Source organism: Misgurnus anguillicaudatus, chromosome 2, assembly GCF_027580225.2.
Source record: "Misgurnus anguillicaudatus chromosome 2, ASM2758022v2, whole genome shotgun sequence".
Classification (NCBI taxonomy): Eukaryota; Metazoa; Chordata; class Actinopteri; order Cypriniformes; family Cobitidae; genus Misgurnus; species Misgurnus anguillicaudatus.
In genome coordinates, this window is record NC_073338.2 from 36,814,946 (window position 1) to 36,836,629 (window position 21,684).

Here is a 21,684-nt window from a genome sequence, read left to right on the forward strand (position 1 = left end):
ATGTCCTCAGGGCAACATCATGTTGATCCTGGGACAACATTTTAATCAACCAATCAGATTTCAGAAATAAGTTTACAGTTTGTTTTAAGTTTAAGCTTACAACCAGGATTAGCTGTTTCTAGACCATTGTTTTTCATTTATCATGTCCCTCTGATTTTAGGGTTTGGTTATAGTTAATGATGATGCAGTGGAAGGACAGTAAAAGTTGACAGATATCACAATTTGGCAAAAAAAAAAAATGACTTGCTATGAGGCTAACGGTATACAAAACATTGTGCACTATGTTTACTAACAACACAAGCAGCGCTATTACATACAGTATTATTACACTAATAATATTAGTGGGCATCAATTTAAACCTGTAAGAATTGGAATTGTAAGAATTTTAGGGAGGTCCTTTGAAATTTTTTTCCCCTGTAAGCTCCAGGGCAGTGTTTCCCAAACCTGGTCCTCGAGTACCACCTCCCAGACATCAACAGCATGTCCTAGTAGTAGCCTAAACAAATACCAGTCTGCAGGTAATAGCAGCAAACACACTGTGCGTTGATCATGATAAATCATAGGCTATGTTTGGTCGCAAGACTGGGAAAACGGCCGTATTTGAACCACTCTCACTGTATGACATAAGACTAGCCGTGGTCACAGAAATCACAATGATTGTTTCACAATGGCAATGTTATGTCTGGGACATCAAAAAATCGTGCAGTGTATCCCGTGCTTAACAAATGAATGAGTTAAATCAGTTGTTTTAAATAAGGAGACGTTTGAAACATTCTGGAAAGGGGTACTTGAGAACTTGGATTGGGAAACACTGCTCTCTAGGGTATCATTCACAAAGACACACTGGGACCTATCAGTGCTTAAAAAAACCCCAATGTAAATATGGTGCATCATGACAAATTATGCATTTTCTGAACAACAAAAGGTTTAACCCCCTCTTATTAAATACGACCACTTATAGCATAATCTCAAAAAAATATGTAGCATTTTCTGTAACATTGTTGTAAGATATAAAAAAATGTACTTTTTGTAGTTTATTTATTGCAATTTAGCAATGTTTATCTATAGCAAGTATGCAAAAACAGCCTTTTAACCCGTTAATTAGCGCTGTCCCGTGAGCGGGACACCTACATTTATTTCAATATTTTCTATGTAAATGTTAATCTATCACGACAAACTATATATTGTTGGAAAGGTCTAAGAATGTAGTTTTCATATTTCAAAACCTTTTAGCAGTAATAATAATGCAGTAACTGTAATTTATTAATTTGTGACACAAGTATGCAGCAAACCTTACACAAGCCTCAGTTTTTTGACAATTTTATGTATTAAAAATTATACTTTATTGCATTTTTATTTATTACAAATAAATGTAAACTGCTTTAAAAAAATTAATATTTTCACCTCCAGACACTTCCCTAAAAAACGTTGAAGTGTCTTCTTTAAAACCAAAAATTACCAAAATTAAAACCAAAATTAGGCTTCTAGACCAAAAAAAAGGCCAGAGTTATACTAATTTAAAGGTGTATATCACCTTTTCACCAACCCCCCACTCAAAAAGGGCTGCGCCAGTTAAAGGGTTAAAATAGTTCTCAAATAATTATCAAATAATTATCAAGAAGTGTCTTAAGTGTCAGAAATTATGGGGGACTTAAATGCATCATACAGATAAACAGACAGATAGATCGAGCAACAAAATAGATTTTTAATTTTTATCTTAAAAAAACAACAACCCTGTGATATGATCATGGCAGATAAATTTGTGTTCGCATACAACCATCATGACAACATTGCATTTAAATTTTGTCCACTGTGTGAAAAAAAAACAATAATCAGTTCTATAACATGAATGATTTTAAGATTCAGTAGAAGCAGTTGAAAAGTGGACTTAACCACTTACATAACCAATATATTATTTGTTTGAACTATTAATTTGTAATTTAGCCAATATCACAGTATTTGTTAAATGCTCAATAAAGCAGTGCCAAATAAACATCTTCTGAACTTGAAGTGATTAAATTATTTTTGAAATAAAAGTAATTTTTACTCTTGGCTCTGTAACAGCACTATATACACAATAGTTTGGAATGTAATTTTCCTAACCTTCAAAATAACTTCAATCTTTGCACATCTTTTTTTTGTGCAATTCTACAATTTTATTGTAGATCCATTTTTAACAAGAAACCCAGGATAGAGAGGCTGCGTAAAAGTAGTCTGGACTTTGTGGATGAGGGTCATCGTGTCGGAGACTCCGTAAAAGGTCAGAGTGCCTGCCCTGTGATCCAGAAACACTCCTATTCTAGAGCAACTGATGGACACAGGGAGTTTGGTCCGCTTACCATTGTGCACAAAAAAGTAGCTGGTTGGTAAGCAGAACAAACTCCAGGACTGACTATTTCCTCCAAATACACACTCATAACCATTTCCCTTTCTGCTGATGCTCTTATATGAGACTGATACATGAACACCATCATTCCCACTCCACTCAACCTCCCAGTAACAGCGTCCAGTCACACTCTCTTTACACAACACCTGCCACCAGTAGTTAAATCTGTCTGGATGATCAGGATACGGTTGGTCCGTATCGGTGTAAGTAGCCGTTTTGTTCCAATCAGACAGACGGAGGTGTTTATACACCGTGTTTGAATCCAGTGTGAACTGACTAGAATCTAGTAGAGATAAAACAAACAATTGCAGCGGTTTAAAAAAAACTTCAATTAAAAACTATACATTTTTTATATATGAATATTTTATTGATAGGTTAGGTTTGTTTAATATATACTTATTTATAATTTTTTTATGAAATTCAGTGGAAATGACATCCATTTTTAACTATCAAAACAAGACATTTGTATTCTCATGTATTTGTGGATATACAGTAAAAAAAATTTTTTTTAAATGACTTACATTCCAAAAACTCCTTCCTGGTCTTGGGTTCATCAGAAAAATTTGTGATATATGTAACTATGGGCATAAAGAGATAACATAAATATAAGTACTACATAATTATGACAAATATTTATTTCTTATAGAAACTAAGTCTATGCTACTTTACCTCTATCAGCCATTTTTTCTATCTCGTCTCTACAGAAATTCTCCACTTTGTCTTTCAGTTGAGAGACAGATTTTCTCACATCATCAAATGAGAGGAGAGAAAAGTTGCGTGAGACTTTCGATTCAGGAGCAGCAGAGAGAGACTGAAAACTCTGCAAAAGCAAACACACAAATTTGTGTGTTTCCAAAAGCAAACACACAAATATCTTTATTATCTCCAAACTTTCTTAACTGGACTGAACTATAATTAGACCTAATGGTCACGTTCTTTCTGATCCCAATTAGTTAGTGTGAAATGTTGCTATAATCAGGGTACCCCCAGGATTGTCAAACCTAAATTCAAGGCTTTTTAAGACCTTTCTAATACCACTTCAAATGAAATTTAATACCTACATAGCACCAGTGTTGGGGAAAGTTACTTTTAAAAGTAATGCATTACAATATTAAGTTACTCCCAAAAAAAGTAACTAATTGCATTACTTAGTTACTTTTCATGGAAAGTAATGCTTACGTTACTTTTAGTTACTTTTGCGTTACTTTTTCGTGGCTAAAGCTTGATCTCTTTCAGGCCTTGCAGGTGTTTTTATGACTGAAAAGTTCTGCATTCAGAAATTGCATATTTCATCACAAAAATGTTTAGCTCTGGCCTGCCATCTCAGTTTCTGACTCAAACTGTTTCCACACAGGCGCAGAGAGTGCATACGTTTAGTTTAATTCAGTACATATTTTTTAATCAAATTAATTAAACTAAAAAAGTAAATGGAGTTACTTTTTTGAAAAAGTAACTCAAATATTAATGTGTACATTTAAAAAGTAATGCGTTACTTTACTCGTTACTCCAGAAAAGTAATATTATTACGTAACTCAAGTTACTTGTAATGCGTTACCCCCAACACTGCATAGCACCCCTTGGGGTAGAATAAATAATTTTAAATAACGTAATATACCTCAAATAATTACTATTTACAAGTGTTTGAACATTCATGACAACATGCCTAACCCTTATCTTTACCCAACAATCAAAATTAGGGATGCACGATATATCGGCCGACATATCGTTATCGGCCGATAACTGCTTATTTTTAATATTATCAGTTATCGGTCTGATAGCAAAATTAGGCCGATAAATGAAAGACGATAAATGATGGATTATTTTTGTTTGTTGAACCACTTCACTTGATCATTGCTGGCCATGTGAAGTTTTGATTGGTGCTTTCTGTGACCTAGCACGAAGATGACACCGCGTGTTGCGGGCTTAAGAAGAGTATGCTAGTCTAGCGCAAAGACAAGATGTCCGCGGTCTGGGAGTTTTTCATTGTGAAAATAATACGAATATATATCGGCCTATATATATCGGTTATCGGCCCCCAAATATAAAGAGTTATCGCTACTTCCTGCATTAATGACATCAGTAGAACAGTTTTTGACTAAACTCCGCCTACAGCTAAGCTAACAGCAAGCTAAGCTAACGGCAAGCTTAGCTGCTATCGAATCACAAAGCACTAAACAAACGACACAATCAGAACTCCTTATGTATTTCTGAATGAGGGACTTCATAGAACAAGGAAGACATCAGCCCGTTTTTAGGACAGTGAAAACAGCGCTATACAGATAAATAAAATTGTGTGAAAAAATATTGTGTTTTTATCGCGTGAAACATGGACACATGTTATATTGCACACTGTAAACACAATCAAAGCTTCAAAAACACAGAAAGAACGGGACCATTAATTGATCTAAAGTAGCACTTTAAGAGTATCTGTGTTATATGCAATCATTTTGTGTCACTTTTGCATCATTTTCTTTGTGCTTTTCTGGAGCTTTTTTAACCAACTAACTAGCACATAATATGCAATAACTGTTTAGAATTAAAGTGGGATTCCAGACTTTGGTTACCTGCAAGAATTGAATGTGGTCATCTATGTATGACAGCTGCTTCAGCTCAGCGTCCTTCTTTCTCAGATCAGACATCTCCTGCTCCAGTTGCTTTAAGAGTCCTTCAGCTCGGCTCACTGCAGTCTCTTCCTGATCTCTGATCAGCTGTGTCACCTGCGAGCGAAGTCTATCAATGGAGTGGATCAGCTCAGTGAAGATCCCCTCACTTTCCTCCACTACTGTCTGTGCAGATCTCTGTTAAGACACACATGACTAGTACATCACACAGACTTTGATCAACGGTGAGACTTTAAGATCTAAATCACTGAAGTAGAAACCGAACTGAATTTGAAACTGCCGTCAGCAGATATTTATCTGTTTAAAACTCACCTTATGAGACCTCACAGCCTCTCTCAGATCCTGAATCTCCTCCTCTCTCTCCTGGATGCTCTGCTGAACTTTTCTCTGTGTTGTTCCCAAAAGTGTCTGTAAATACATAAGCATGGATTTAAAAGTTTTTGTTTACATCATATATGTGCATGTACTACAGTGTATAATAATTATGCATTTATAAAAGTGTGTGTGTGTGTGTGTGTGTGCGCGCGTGTGTGAGAGAGAAATATTTACATGCATATGTGCATATATATATGTGTGGCTTAGTAAAGAAATTGCAATACCTGTTTCTCAGTCCTCTCTGCTGCAGCTGATACACTATCGTGGTTTTTATGGTCGTCCACAACACAGAGCAAACAAATACACTGCTGGTCAGTACGGCAGTAAACCTCTAATACTCGGTCGTGTTGAGGGCAGAACATCCTCAGTCGTCCACTGGCATCAGTTACCTTGTGACGTTTACTTGAGTGAAACTCATTGTGCAGTTTTAAGTGAGTTTGACAGTAATATTCACGACAGATTAGACAAAACTTTACAGCTTTGTCTTTTCTCCCAGTACATATGTCACACTGTTTTACATCTTCAGGGCCAGCAGAACAGCTATCAGAAGGACCAGCAATTATTTTACGTATTTTACGTTTTGTGTTTTTGAGCTCGTCCACCACTTCAGCAAACATCACATTCTTATATAAAGTAGGTCTTGGATTAAATGTGTGCCTGCACTGAGGGCAGCTGTAGAATCCCACCCCATCCTCCTTATTCCAGCAGTCTGTAATACACCCCATACAATAACTATGACCACAGGGAATAGTCACTGCGTCTTTTAGTAATTCCAGACACACGGGACAACTAAATTTGTCTTGAAAGAAACTTGCGTGTGCCATTTTACTGTTACACAGAGATGGAAATCCACGAAGAACAGCACTTCATGTCAATTAACGCTTGCTGTGAGGTCGGTATTGATCGATCTGCACCAGCTTCATTAGTCGAGAATCTCCAAACCGCCGCTCTAGTTTAGGAAGTTCCGCCTTAAATTCTTCTTCTTCTTTTAGTGTGCACTGGCGATTGACTAACCAGCTATAAGGCGCATTACCGCCACCTTAAGGAAAGAGAGCGTGAAGCGTTAACAGAGGCAAAACATCTAATTTGAATATTATTTATCAAATATAATTTGAATTCTTCCAGTTAAACTAGATGTTTTAAGTTAGTTAAATGATACATTGTTTATTCTTCTATGTCCTGGTGAACAAATTAGATTTTTTTTAAAGTAAGGCAGGTAATTTCTGTAGAAAATGTTTATGTTCTTCTTTATATACCTTGCAATGCAACATTAAATGTTCAATTGCCCATACTTGATCCCCGAATGTACACAAACCTGTTTGATTTTCAACATTATTTAAACCAGAGTGTCAATTCCTAAGTGAACATGGATTCTTCTTTTCTTATTGTTACAATTTTTGTTAAACTTGGTTTTGGAGATCATTTCTAACTTACTGAGGTTTTTATTATTCCTTTTATATCATCCTTACTCATCCTTATTTGTATTTGTATAACACGTGATCGATCAACTGCTTGCTTTCCAAATCCATCAAGTTTTTCTTATAGCCAGTTTACCACACTGTAAAAAGTAAAAGTTAGATCAACTTAAAAAGACTTCAATTGGTAACACCAAAAAAGTAGTTTTACCTTATATTATAAAGTAAAAAACACTTTAAATAAAAAATTTAAGTTGAAATAATAATTTTATTATTGTTACCAATTGAAGTATTTTTATGTTGATCCAAATTTTTACAGTGCATGTATATATTATATGGTAAAACCATCAGGATTATCCCCATGTAAGATAATGCTCAAAGTCAGTCAGAGCAGATTATAACATTTGTTTGTTTTCCCTTCTAAACCCACTGGAGAGCTACAATTTTGGCCATTAGTTCTCAAGTCGAGTGAATTCTGATAAATGTGAACCTGTCTGTAAAAATCCAATTTTTCGGTTGTCTTATCATCCGTAAAGAACATTCTGTGAAAATGATACATTGATATCTTTAATATTTACTAAGTAAAGCAATCTCAAAGAGATTTTCACTGTGGATCCTTTATTAACATAAAACCCAGGATAGAGAGGTTGAGTGAACTTAGTTTGGACTTTGTGGATGAGGATCATTGTGTCAGCGACGCTGTAGAAGGATAGAGTTCCTGCACTGTGATCCACATACACTCCTATTCTAGAGCAACTGGAGGACACAGAGAGATCAGTCCAGATATTATTGTGCTCAAATGAGTATCTGGAGGGAGAGCAGAGTAAACTCCAGGACTTAGTATTGCATCCAAACACACTCTCATAACCATTTCCCTTCCTGCTGATGACTGATATATGCACACCATCATTCCAGTCTCATGGTTATTTGTTGGAGAGACGTGTGCAAAACAGGTGTGTCTGTGAGGTGTGGCTTATCTGTGTTTTGTGCACATTCACAGCTAATAAAAATCTCTCACTTAAAGAGAGTACACTACAAACACTACTTGCAGGTGTATCAGCCCGACTATAAGGCCTAAACAAAATGTTGAATGCTTTTTAACACATTTGTTTCCTATGTTCGCATTTACAGTATTTCCACTAAATGCAGGAATACAAAAATTAATACCATAGTATCTTAGGTTTTATTTGCAATAAAACCACAATAATAAAAATCTTTCTCTGTGTAGTGTCGTTTTCAGCCCCTATTGTTAAACCTAGCAAAGCCCCAGCATCATTATAATTGAATGTATAAATTTTGCTAAGTTTGCTTATACCAAATTCACCAATGAAACTGGTCATATTTATTTGTTTAAATGTACAAGCTTTTTAAAAAAATATTTTCATCCTTTTAATATTAGCATGAATCGAAACCCATTTTACAAACAGTTGTGTTGTGTTGTTACAGGCCAAAACAAAATGTATCACACTGTTTCTTTGCCTATCAAGTAAACATACTGTACAATATTTATAAACTAGACATCCAGAGTTTTATATTTCAATACCAATTTCAACAGGACATTGGATGGAAAACATCACATAGTTCAACCCTACTGAAAAATCCAGCTAAGACCAGCATAAGCTGGTTTTGCTGGTGTAGGAAGCTGGTTTTGCTGGTGTAGCAAGCTGGTCTAGCTATGTTTTGGTCACATTTTAAGCTGGTCTAGCTGGTCATGCTGGAATACCAGCTGGCCCACCAGTAGGGATGCACCGATACCACTTTTTCCATCTCCGATCCGATTCCGATACCCGAATTCTGAGTATCGGCCGATTCCGATACCTGCCGATCCGATACTACTGTATTTTTCTTGAACAATTTAAATTACACACAGACACACACACAGACACAGACACACACAGACACAGACACACACAGACACAGACACACACAGACACAGACACACACAGACACAGACACACACAGACACACACACACACACACACTATATAAATGTCTAAATCTAGCATAATATAATTATATTATATATAATTATACTTTTAAATAATTTAAAATGATTTACAAGTTACAAGAACATTAGTAATTATTAACCATGGCAGTGTTTAGGAGAAAATAAAATAGGCACGTTTGATCAAATAAGTATGCTAAATATATTTTCCTTAATTGCGCAAAAAGTCACAGTAAAAAAGCTTTAATGTGCAGATGGTTATTTTGGGAATTATGCACTTAACCGGACCTTTTATGCACATTTCGGGTGCAGAATTGATGCGCCTAAATCATATTGAGTGCGCATTCTGCGCAATACTGTGCAGCATTGATGCTCTAGAAGCGTCCTCACACTCGCATGGGAATCCTCGCTCCGCAATGGAAAGCTAAGTTCATAACTATTAAAACACAAAAAGATTTGATGCATCGTGTGCTCAGCACATACTGAATTGCATCCATCCAACAACTTACTGAGACTTTATAAAATCAGATCTTTAAAACGGCCTACAGTTATTGAGGGTTCGTGTGTTGAATGACGCGTTTTATCCGTCCGCTTCACCTGTGAATCCTCAGCACATAGTGAATTGCATCCATCCAACAGCTTACTGAGACTTTATGAAATCAGATCTTTAATAAAGCCTAACGTTACAGTTATTGTGTGTGTTATTGTGTGTGTGCCTGTGTTGAATGACGCGTTTTTATCCGTCCGCTTCTCATCAGTGGATTAACTCAGTTTGCAAGTAAGTTACAGTGTTTCTGTGAACATGAATATTTTTAAATGTGCGTTTGTTCCTTCACATGAAGCTATTGAGTGTAAGATGACTTTGATTATAGTGCATAAAAACGTTTATGGTGCTTTTATAATACTTTGACGTTTTAATCGCTTGTCAGTGACAACCATGGGTAATGCGCAGGATCGGAATTGGATCGGTCCTGTTAGTCCGATATCCGATCCAGCAAAAAATGCCGGATCGGCCCCGATACCGATCCAGAATATCGGATCGGTGCATCCCTACCCACCAGCATGACCAGCTTTGTCAGGCTGGAGGACCAGCGTAAACCACCTTAAACCAGCTAAAACCAGCTACCAGCTTATTTGATGTGTGCAGCCTACAAATATGACCTTGGGAAACGAACTGAGAAACGAACAATGTTTTTACATCGGCCTTGACTTCTAACACAATGTAGACCAAGGTTCCCCAAATCTTACCCTGGAGGTGGAGGGCCGGAGCACTGCAGAGTTTAGCTCCAACCCTGATCAAACACACCTGAGCAAGCTAATCAAGGTCTTCATGATCACTAGACAATCACAGGTGGGTAAGTTTGATTAGTGTTGGACCTAAACTCTGTAGTGCTCCGGCCCTCCAGGGTAAGATTTGGGGAACCCTGATGTTGATTGTACGATGAGGACACCTATTAAATTTTAAGGTGCAACACATGTAAGCGCAACGTCAACAGCATGTCCCAATACCGGTACGCAGGACAAAGCAGCAAACACACTGTGCCGGGAAAACTGTGACAAAGGACCACTAATTAAAGAGCCACGATCACAGAAATCATTACTATTGTTTCACAATGGCAATGTGGAAAATAAGTATTTGCACACCCTGCTATTTTGCAAGTTTTCCACTTAGAAATCATGGAGTGGTCTGAAATTGTCATCGTAGCTGCATGTCTACTGTGAGAGACATAAAAAAAATCCAGAAATCACAATGTTTGATTTTTTAACTATTTATTTGTATGATACAGCTGCAGATAAGTATTTGAACACCTGAGAAAGTCAATGTTAATATTTGGTACAGTAGCCTTTGTTTGCAATTACAGAGGTCAAACGTTTTCTTTAGTTTTTCACCAGGTTTGCACACACTGCAGGAGGGATTTTGGCCCACTCCTCCACACAGATCTTCTCCCGTGTAGATCTGGGCTGATTTCTCACCTTTATTAGGATCATTGAGACCCCACGAGGTGAGATCTTGCATGGAGCCCCAGTCTGAGGGGATTTACAGTCATGTTTAGCTTCTTCCATTTTCTAATGATTGCTCCAACAGTGGACCGACCACCATGTCTTCCTCTCATTTTGGCGTGTGGCGTGCGTGCCCGCTTGTGGTGTGAGGCGGGTCCACGCTATTCTCCGAGATGCACTTGCTGGCCTTTTGTGCAGCAATTTTTTTTTGGGAACAACCTAGTTAAGGCGGTAGCTTAGGCGGGCCGCCTGAACTGCAAAGTGCTGCAGGAAACCCTGAGCTTGAGACCATCTTTTGACATTTGTTTCTAACAGTGTGCCCTACACCATCACAATTTGACGTGACATAGCAGGATCTTGAGCTTGTGTGTGTTTTCTTATTTGAATAAATAGTTAAAAATTAATACATTGTGATTTCTGGATTTTTTTTAGATTATATCTCTCACAGTGGACATGCACCTATGATGACAATTTCAGACCCCTCCATGATTTCTAAGTGGGAGAACTTGTAAAATAGCAGGGTGTTCAAATACTTATTTTCCTCACTGTATGTCTGGGACAGCCAAAAACAGTGCAGTGTATACCAGGCTTAACAAGTGAATGAGTTAAATAAATTGTTTTAAATAAGGAGACATTTGAAACATTCTGGAAAGGGGTACTTGAGGACTTGGATTGGGAAACACTGCTCTCTAGGGCAGGGCTATTCAAATCTTATCCTGGAGGGCCGAAGCACTCCATAGTTTAGCCCCAACCCTAATCAAACTTAACCACCTTTGATTGTCTAGTGATCATGAAGACATTGATTAGCTTGCTCAGGTGTGTTTGATCTGGGTTGGAGCCAAACCATTCAGTGCTCCGGCCCTCAAGGGTAAGACCTGAACAGCCCCGCTCCAGGGTATCATTCACAAAGACACACTGGGGCGTATCAGTGCTTAAGAAAACAATGTAAATACTATGGTGCATCATGACAAATAATGCATTTTCTGAACAACAAAAGGTTTAACCCCCCCCTTATTAAAATGGAGCACTTATACCATAATCTCAAGGAAATATGTAGCCTTTTATGTAACATTGTTGTAATATATAATAAAATATACTTTTTGTGGTTTATTGCAATTTAGCAATGTATATCTATAGCAAGTATGCAAAAACAGTATTTTGTTATGTTCATTTTCAAATAGTTCCTATAATTATTAAGAAAAAGGTGGTAACACTAGAAGTGTCCTAAGTGTAAGAAATAAGTGGGGACTTAAAGGCATCATACAGATAAACAGACAGATAGATAGAGCAACAAACTAGATTTTTAATTTTTGTCTTTACAAAAGAACTGTATTAACTCTGTGATATGATAATGGCAGATACATTTCTGTGTTCAACATACAACCATCCTGACAACATTGCATTTTCATTTTGTCCACTGTGTGAAAAAAAAACAATAATCAGTTCTATAACATGAACGATTTTAAGATTCAACAGAAGCAGTTGAAAAGTGGACTTATCGAGACCATGACTTTAAAAGAATTTCACCATGTAAAAATAACAAATATATTTTTTAAACTATTTGTTTGCAATTTAGCCAATATCACAGTATTTGTTAAATGCTCAATAAAGCAATGCCAAATAAACATCTTCTGAACTTGAAGTGATTATATTATTTTTGAAATAAAAGTAATTTTTACTCTTGGCTCTGTAACAGCACTATATACAATAGTGTGGAATGTAATTCTCCTAACCTTTAAAATAACTTCAATCTTTGCACATCCGTTTTGTGCAATTCTACAATTTTATTTTAGATCCATTTTTAACAAAAAACCCAGGATAGAGAGGCTGACTAAAAGTAGTTTGGACTTTGTGGATGAGGGTCATCGTGTCGGAGACTTTGTAGTAGGCCAGAGTGCCTGCCCTGTGATCCAGAAACACTCCTATTCTAGAGCAACTGATGGACACAGGGAGTTTGGTCCGCTTACCATTGTGCACAAAAAAGTAACTGGTTGGTAAGCAAAACAAACTCCAGGATTGACCATTTCCTCCAAATACACACTCAACACCATTTCCCTTCCTGCTGATGCTCTTATATGACACTGAAATTGACACACCGGCACTTCCACTCAACTCAACCTCCCAGTAACAGCGACCAATCACACTCTCTTTACACAACACCTGCTGCAAGGGATCAAATCTGTCTGGATGGTCGGGATACGGTTGGTCCGCATCGGTACAAGTTGCTGTTTTGTTCCAATCAGACAGACGGAGGTGTTTATACACCGTGTTTGAATCCAGTGTGAACTGACTGGAATCTAGTAGAGATAAAACAAACAATTGCAGCAGTTAAAAAAAACTTTATAAAAAACTATACATTTTCATATATGAATATTTTGTTGATAGGTTAAGTAGTTAGGTTTGTTTAAGATATTAACTTATTTATAGTTTTTAATAGGGATGGGCATTTTCCAGTAATTTACTATTCGAATATTTAAGCTCATAAAGAACGAATATTCGAATATTCGTTTATTTAAATTATGTTAATTAAGACATGCGTCTTTTGTATTTTTCATTTTGTCATAATTTCACAGAAGGCTTATAATTAGGAAATATCCACAACAAGCTAAACTTATATTCTGTATGTATATGTATGCATGTATTTTTAAGTTGAAAACATTGTAAATTGTATATATATATTTTAAATTCTTCTTAAAAAATATCCTACAGAAAAAAAGGCGTTAAAACCCCATGCGGAGCGAAGTCTGAGTCAGTCAAACCCTTAGTTTCAAGTCGTCGTTAGTATGAATTCATTACTGTTGGATCTTACATACATTATATTATACCAAATATTATATATTAACCCCAAATCTAAGCGAAGTTTGAGGACTTGCGAAGTTTAAAGTTTGAAGACTTGACAAAGGCTATCATCATTTAAACCCTTAAACAGACTCCAAATAAGAGCCCGGAGCAAACGAAAAAACGCATCTACATAACCGACTGCTCAGTCAACATATAAATATCTTCTCAGTTTAGTTTGACATGTATTTGTGAATAAAGAAACCATCTTTACCCTACCTGCCTCGGTGAAAGCCCGTTCTTCTGACTAGATACAATAATGCCGGTGCTGCGGAGAAAACTCTTCCTCGTGTTGCACGTGATGATGGTTATCGGATAATAACAACAGACGGATTGAACAAGATTGAATATCTGTATTTAACATTATTTTACAAATAACGTAAGCTGGCTCGATAGATTATTGTTGACTGTGCAAAGTTACTAACGTTAGCTTAATTTAACAAGATTTCACAAAGACGGAGCTTTGCTTTTAAACAGCCATGTGCAGTTATCCGGTTCATTTGTGAAAGAGCACCGCATATAATACATGTTCTCCGTTTCATTTCGTTCTCCGTGTATGTCTCGTTATTAACAAAATAAAGTAGACTTTATAACAGAAAGCTCATGATGTGTTGATGCGGGCGGCGGAGAAGCACGTTTAATAACACGTGAGCCCTCACTGAGCCAGTTGCCAAATATGGCGTGGCGCGGCCAAACCCGGAGATAAAAGAAAAAAACTTAAATTCGTCTGCAATCTGCATTGCCAAACAATCAGAAATATATACGAATTAATGTTCATGTATATCTTACATTTAAGTCTGTAAAAGAGTATAGATGAAGTGAAAAAGCATTAAATAAGGTGGCACAATAAAAACAAACAAACATTCGAATAGCATTTTTTAAATTCGAATTATTATTGCCGATCGAATATTCGAATATCCGTGCCCATCCCTAGTTTTTAAATAAATGAAATTCAGTGGAATTGACTGATCCAATTTTAACTATCAAAATAGACATTTGTATTCTTATGTATTTGTGGATATACAGTAAAAAAAAATGTAAAATGTCTTACATTTCAAAAACTCCTTTCTGGTCTTGGGTTCATCAGAAAAATTTGTTTTATGTGTAACTAAGGGCATAAAGAGATATAACAAATATAAGTAACAATATAATTCTGACAAATATTTATTTCTTATAGTAACTAAGTCTCTGCTACTTTACCTCTATCAGACATTTTTTCTATCTCGTCTCTACAGAAATTCTCCACTTTGTCTTTCAGTTGAGAGACAGATTTTCTCACATCATCAAATGAGAGGAGAGAAATGTTGCATGAGACTTTCGATTCAGGAGCTGCAGAGAGAGACTGAAAACTCTGCAAAAGCAAAGACACAAATATCTTTATTATCTCCAAACTGAACTTAACTGGACTGAACTACAATCAGACTTAAAGGTCACGTTCTTTCTGATCCCATTTATTAAACCCTAGTTAGTGTGTAATGTTGCTATAATAGCATAAATAATACCCATAAAATGATAAAGCTCAAGGTTCACTGCCAGGCGATATATTTTCTTGAACAGAATTCGCCTTTCAAAGCCTACAGCGAACGGCCAGTTTCGACTGCAGCCCTCTGCTTCCTGCTTTAATGACGTCACTAGAATAGTTTTTTGACTAAACTCCGCCTACAGAAATGCATCATACGCCAGCTAAGCTAACGGCAAGCTAAGCTAACGGCAAGCTAAGCTGCTATCAAATCACAACACATTAAACAAACGACACAATCAGAACTCATTAAGTATTTCTGAATGAGGGACTTTATAGAACAAGGAAGACATCAGCCTGTTTTTAGGACAGTGAAAACAGCGCTATACAGATAAATAAAATTGTGTGAAAAATATAGCTTTTTTTATGTGAAACATGGACACATGTTATATTGCACACTGTAAACACAATCAAAGCTTCAAAAACACAGAAAGAACGGGACCTTTAATTGATCTACAGTAGCATTTTAATGGTGCGTTTACACCAACCGCATTTGAGGCGTCAAAATCGCGTCTACCATGCCTAGTTTGCCACTTGAACAGTTTGAATGCAAGCAAGCATTTGACGCGTGTTAGAGGCAAAATCTGCTTCTTGTGGGAGGGGCAAGTGCTATGCGGTTGTCCGTTTGCAAGATGACTGATGTTGATTGTGCATTTATCGAGAGAGTTAACGGTTTGTATGTGGTAACCTTATTATAGGGGGAAAATAAACAGCGCGGGTCGATAAACGTCACGTGACTCAAAAGTGAAATGTGTATTACAATTTACCACATTTCCCAATGTCCTCACTGACACTCTTCCAAGCGAGGTCCTTTTTATTCCTGTCTCTATAGAAATAAGAACTTGTGTTGTATAGCCCCGGGTGACTGCTTCAGACAATTTCAAGCGTTCCTTCAGGTTGAATGAGTGACTCCGGGCGGGCTGCTGATTGGTTAACGTGATTGGTTAACGTGGCGTGAAATTCCGGCAAAGTTCAAATTGTGTAACTCGGGCGTCAGCCGGCAATTCGCGTCAAACACAAAATGCACAAAAAGCACCATTCATGCGTACCGCGCCAGGCGCTCAATTCGCGCGAACTAGACGCGTGCTAAAACGCCACATCCACATCGCGAGACCTCCAGCAGACGTCAACGCGTCTTCTACCGCGGTTGGTGTAAACGCAGCATAAGAGTATCTGTGTTATATGCAATCATTTTGTGTCACTTTTGCATCATTTTCTTTGTGTTTTTCTGGAGCTTTTTTAACCAACTAACTAGCACATAATATGCAATAACTGTTAAGAACAGAAGTGGGATTCCAGACTTTGGTTACCTGCAAGAATTGAATGTGGTCATCTATGTATGATAGCTGCTTCAGCTCAGCGTCCTTCTTTCTCAGATCAGACATCTCCTGCTCCAGTTGCTTTAAGAGTCCTTCAGCTCGGCTCACGGCAGTCTCTTCCTGATCTCTGATCAGCTGTGTTGCCTCCGAGCGAAGTCTCTCAATGGAGTGGATCAGCTCAGTGAAGATCCCCTCACTTTCCTCCACTACTGTCTGTGCAGATCTCTGTTAAGACACACATTTTACTGGTACATCATACAGACTGTGATCCACATCGAGACTTTAAGATCTACATCACTGAAGTAGAAACCGAACTGAATTTGAAACTGCCATCAGCAGATATCTCTCCGTTTAAAACTCACCTTATGAGACCTCACAGCCTCTCTCAGATCCTGAATCTCCTCCTCTCTCTCCTGGATGCTCTGTTGAACTTTTCTCTGTGTGTCTCCCAAAAGTGTCTGTAAATACGTAAGCATGGATTTAAAAGTTTTTGTTTACATCATATATGTGCGTGTACTGTGTATAATAATTATGCATTAATAAATACACACAGATGCAAGTATATGCATTTAAGAAATACTTAAATATATATACACATTTTTACATTTACATTACATAATTATTATTAGGAACACCTGTTCAATTTCTCATTATTGCAATTATCTAATCAACCAATCACATGGCAGTTGCTTCAATGCATTTAGGGGTGTGGTCCTGGTCAAAACAATCTGCTGAACTTCAAACTGAATGTCAGAATGGGAAAGAAAGGTGATTTAAGCAATTTTGAGCGTGGCATGGTTGTTGGTGCCAGACGGGCCGGTCTGAGTATTTCACAATCTACTCAGTTACTGGGATTTTCACGCACAACCATTTCTAGGGTTTACAAAGAATGGTGTATAAAGGGAAAAACATCCAGTATATGGCAGTCCTGTGGGCGAAAATGCCTTGTTGATGCTAGAGGTCAGAGGAGAATGGGCCGACTGATTCAAGCTGATAGAAGAGCAATTTTGACTGAAATAACCACTCGTTACAACCGAGGTATGCAGCAAAGCATTTGTGAAGCCACAACACGAACATCCTTGAGGTGGATGGGCTACAACACCAGAAGACCCCACCGGGTACCACTCATCTCCACTACAAATAGAATTTGCACGAGCTCACCAAAATTGGACAGTTGAAGACTGGAAAAATGTTGCCTTCACAAAACATTCTTAAGAAGAAAAATCATCTTAACTGCCATTTTTATCTTAAATTCAAGCTTAAGAAAAAAGTAAAGAATATTTTGTATTCTCAAAAAAGCTTCTTAAGAAAGTTCTTATTTTTTTCCTTAAGTACGTTCTTAAAAAAAAACTTTAGAAGAATTCCAAATCTCGAAAAATATAAGTCTTAAATAACATCTTAAAGTTAGGATAACCTTACAGTAGTCTTAAATCTCAAAATGTAAGATGTTTTATAAGTTAATGTGATTGTTTTAAATGTGACATGTTGTATTTTGTAGTCTGAAATGGCAATTTAATCAGTTTACTTCACAAAGATTAGTTTAAAGAGGAATTCTCATATAATGAAGTTTAATGGCTTACTCAGTAATATGTCATGAAACACAAATAGGTATTAGTGATAATATTAGCAAACATTTAACTTCCTCTGTAATAGCCTACATTCATTGTGAAATTCGTCGCGGGAGACGAAGCCGTGGCCACGGAGAGTGAAGCATGCACACCCAGAGCGCTCGACCCGCATGATGGACCGAATTGGGACATTATGGAATTGTATTTACGCACCGCACTGCCTTAAAACTAGCTGGCCTCTGTTACAACAGCGAATAACATCCTGTAATAGTCTTAATGCATCACTCGTTTGTATTGCGTTAATGATCGCAAGGTAGTCAAAAGATTAAAGTGTATTGTTACCTCATTAGCATTAGCAGGGTATCTTCATTCATTTAAAAGCTTGTCATTTTATTCTTAAGACACAAATTTAAGATATTCTTAAGAAATAAATTGAGTACTTCTTAAGAAATGTTTGAGAATTGCACTTAGGAACATTTTTACGCACTTCTTATAATTTATCTTAAGAACTTTCTTATTTTTTGTCTTAAGAATGTTTTCGTGAATCCGGCCCCTGGTCTGATGAGTCTCAACTTCTGTTGAGACATTCAGATGGTAAAGTCAGAACTTGGGGTAAACAGAATGAGAACATGGATCCATCATGCCTTTTAACCACTATGCAGGCTGGTGGTGGTGTAATTGTGTGGGGGATGTTTTCTTGGCACACTTTAGGCCCCTTAGTGCCAATTGGGCATCATTTAAATGAAAACTATGGCTCTGTGTAGTAAATGCCGCTCCATCTGAAAGCAGCTGATGGCGATATACTTCTAATCACAGAACCGGCTTTACTGATGAAACATGCATGAGAATCGCAGCCGATTTTTCGCACAGCCCTAGTTTCTTTTATGGGCAGTTTCAGTACAGGACGTACAGTGGAAGTTCTTATATGGACACAACCGAAATAACGTGCACACACATCAACAAAACACATCAACAAAGAGCTGACACAAAATCAACGTCATTGAAGAAGTGTGTTGTTGTTGTTAAGCTTGTTCTGCTAAAAAAAGCTTGTTCTGCTCCCTAACGAAGCCACGTTATGGAAACAATGGATATAGTTTGTTTATCCGGGGTAGCAGCGGAGTTGAGCGTGTTTGTTTGTTTAAAGCTGAATTTCGTTGAAACGGGGCGGTCCAAACCATCGCAAGCGGTAAGCAAAACTGCATCAAATGTCTGTGTGTGTTGGCAATTGGTGCGCAAGCGCATATAATGTAAACAAAACGAACATGTAGTAATCCAGAGTGGGATAATGTTTTGTGTGTGTTGCTTGCTCGTGCACAGTACACCTCCAGGAGCTCGGATTTATTCGAAAAAACAATCGGTATAGCTAATCTCTCATTTATAAATTTGATAAAACTAAAGATTTTTGGATGTATGAATGATGTAATACTACTCTATAGGTAGGTATGTACTCAAGATTAACACGAGAAAAGCAAAAACAGCGTGTGTTATGTGAGCTTTAAATAATGACGTTCTCATGGATGTGGCATGCGCAGTACCCGAGGAGTTGCAAACATGGCGGCGCAGTGACGGGACTTCCTTAAAAAAAAAAAAAACTTTGTGCTGCAAAGTAAAGTTAGATCATGCATAAACATTTATAGTTTTGTAAAGAAATTGCAATACCTGTTTCTCAGTCCTCTCCGCTGTAGCCGATACACTATCGTGGTTTTTATGGTCGTCCACAACACAGAGCAAACAAATACACTGCTGGTCAGTACGGCAGAAAACCTCTAATACTCGGTCATGTTGAGGGCAGATCATCCTCAGTCGTCCACTCGCGTCAGTTACCTTGTGACGTTTACTTGAGTGAAACTCATTGTGCAGTTTAAAGTGAGTTTGACAGTAGTGTTCACGACAGAATAGACAGAACTTTTCAGCTTTGTCTTTTCTCTCAGTACATATGTCACACTGTTTCACATCTTCAGGGCCAGCAGAACAGCTATCAGAAGGACCAGCAATTATTTTACGTTTTGTGTTCTTGAGCTCCTCCACAACTTCAGCAAACATCACATTCTTATATAAAGTAGGTCTTGGATTAAATGTGTGCCTGCACTGAGGGCAGCTGTAGACTCCCGCCTCATCCTCCTTATTCCAGCAGTCTGTAATGCACCCCATACAATAACTATGACCACAGGGAATAGTCACTGCGTCTTTCAGTAAATCCAGACACACGGGACAACTAAATTTGTCTTGAAAGAAACTTGCGTGTGCCATTTTACTGCATGTGACGTTACACAGAGATGGAAATCAACGAAGAACAGCACTTCACGTCAAACAACGCTTGCTGTGAGGTCGGTATTGATCGATCTGCACCAGCTTTATTAGTCGAGAATCGTGCTGAAACCAAGTAGATATTACCAAGTGTTAAGAAAAGTTAACTTATGACGCTCGATACCGCCGCTCTAGTTAAGAAAGTTCCGCCTTATAACTACTACTTCTTCTTCTCCTTCTTCTTCTTCTTCTTTTAGTGCGCACTGGCGATTGACTAACCAGCTATAAGGTTCATTACCGCCACCTAATGGAAAGATAGTGTGAAGCGTTAACAGAGGCAAAACATCTAATTTGAATATTATTTATCAAATATAATTTAAATTCTTCCAGTTAAACTAGATGTTTTAAGTTAGTTAAATGATACATCGTTTATTCTTCTATGTTCTGGTGAACAAATTAGATTTTTTAAAGTAAGGCAGGTCATTTCTGTAGAAAATGTTCTTGTTCTTCTTTATATACCAACATTAAATGTTCAGTTGCCCATACTTGATCCCCGAATGTACACAAACTTGTTTCATTTTCAAAATTATTTAAACCAGAGTGTCAATTCCTAAGTGAACATGGATTCTTCTTTCCTATTGTTACAATTTTTGTTAAACTTGGTTTTGGAGATCATTTCTAACTTACTGAGATTTTTATTATTCCTTTTATTTCATCCCTACTCATCCTTATTTGTATTTGTATAACACGTGATCGATCAACTGCTTGCTTTCCAAATCCATCAAGTTTTTCTTATAGCCAGTTTACCACACTGTAAAAAAAGTAAAAGTTAGATCAACTTAAAAATGACTTCAATTGGTAACACCAAAAAAGTAGTTTTACCTTATATTAAAAAGTAAAAAACTCTTCAAATTAAAAATTGAAGTTGAAATAATAATGTTATTATTGTTACCAATTGAAGTATTTTTATGTTGATCCAAATTTTTACAGTGCATGTATATATTACATGGTAAAACCATCAGGATTATCTCCATGTAAGATACCTAATAATGCTCAAAGTCAGTCAGAGCAGATGATAACATTTTTTTGTTTTCCCTCCTAAACTGGAGAGCTACAATTTTGGCTATTAGTTCTCTATTCTGATAAATGTGACCCGGTCTGTAAAAATCCCATTTTTGGTTGTCTTATCATCCATAAAGAACATTCTGTGAAAATGATACATTGATATCTTTAATATTTACTAAGTAAGGCAATCTCAAAGACATTTTCACTGTGGATCCTTTATTAACATAAAACCCAGGATAGAGAGGTTGAGTGAATTTAGTTTGGACTCTGTGGATGAGGGTCATTGTGTCAGAGATGCTGTAGAAGGACAGAGATCCGGCACTGTGATCCACATACACTCCTATTCTAGAGCAACTGGAGGACACAGAGAGATCAGTCCAGATAT

At 37.1% G+C, this 21,684-nt stretch overlaps 1 protein-coding gene across 3 annotated transcripts; it reads right to left on the reverse strand.

Annotated features, from left to right (window-relative positions):
* Positions 1–1,707: 1,707 nt before the first annotated feature.
* Positions 1,708–20,477, reverse strand: LOC129442771 (tripartite motif-containing protein 16). 3 transcript variants are annotated; one of them, XM_073854742.1, is made up of 6 exons: positions 5,607–6,362; positions 5,320–5,415; positions 4,951–5,184; positions 3,056–3,206; positions 2,908–2,964; positions 1,708–2,669 (listed from the first exon to the last, which is right to left on the reverse strand). In XM_073854742.1, the coding sequence occupies exons 1-6, from the start codon at positions 6,204–6,206 to the stop codon at positions 2,149–2,151; spliced, it is 1,659 nt and encodes a 552-aa protein (XP_073710843.1). In that variant the 5' UTR covers positions 6,207–6,362; the 3' UTR covers positions 1,708–2,148. The 3 variants fall into 3 exon arrangements, with proteins under 3 accessions (XP_073710843.1, XP_073710854.1, XP_055059019.2); XM_073854753.1 differs by lacking the exons at positions 2,908–2,964; positions 3,056–3,206; positions 4,951–5,184; positions 5,320–5,415; positions 5,607–6,362 and adding exons at positions 14,633–14,689; positions 14,782–14,932; positions 16,411–16,644; positions 16,782–16,877; positions 19,647–20,477 and having other exon boundaries at positions 1,753–2,669; XM_055203044.2 differs by lacking the exons at positions 1,708–2,669; positions 2,908–2,964; positions 3,056–3,206; ... (1 more) ...; positions 5,320–5,415; positions 5,607–6,362 and adding exons at positions 12,005–13,040; positions 14,633–14,689; positions 14,782–14,932; ... (1 more) ...; positions 16,782–16,877; positions 19,647–20,476.
* Between the last annotated feature and the right edge of the window lie 1,207 nt (positions 20,478–21,684).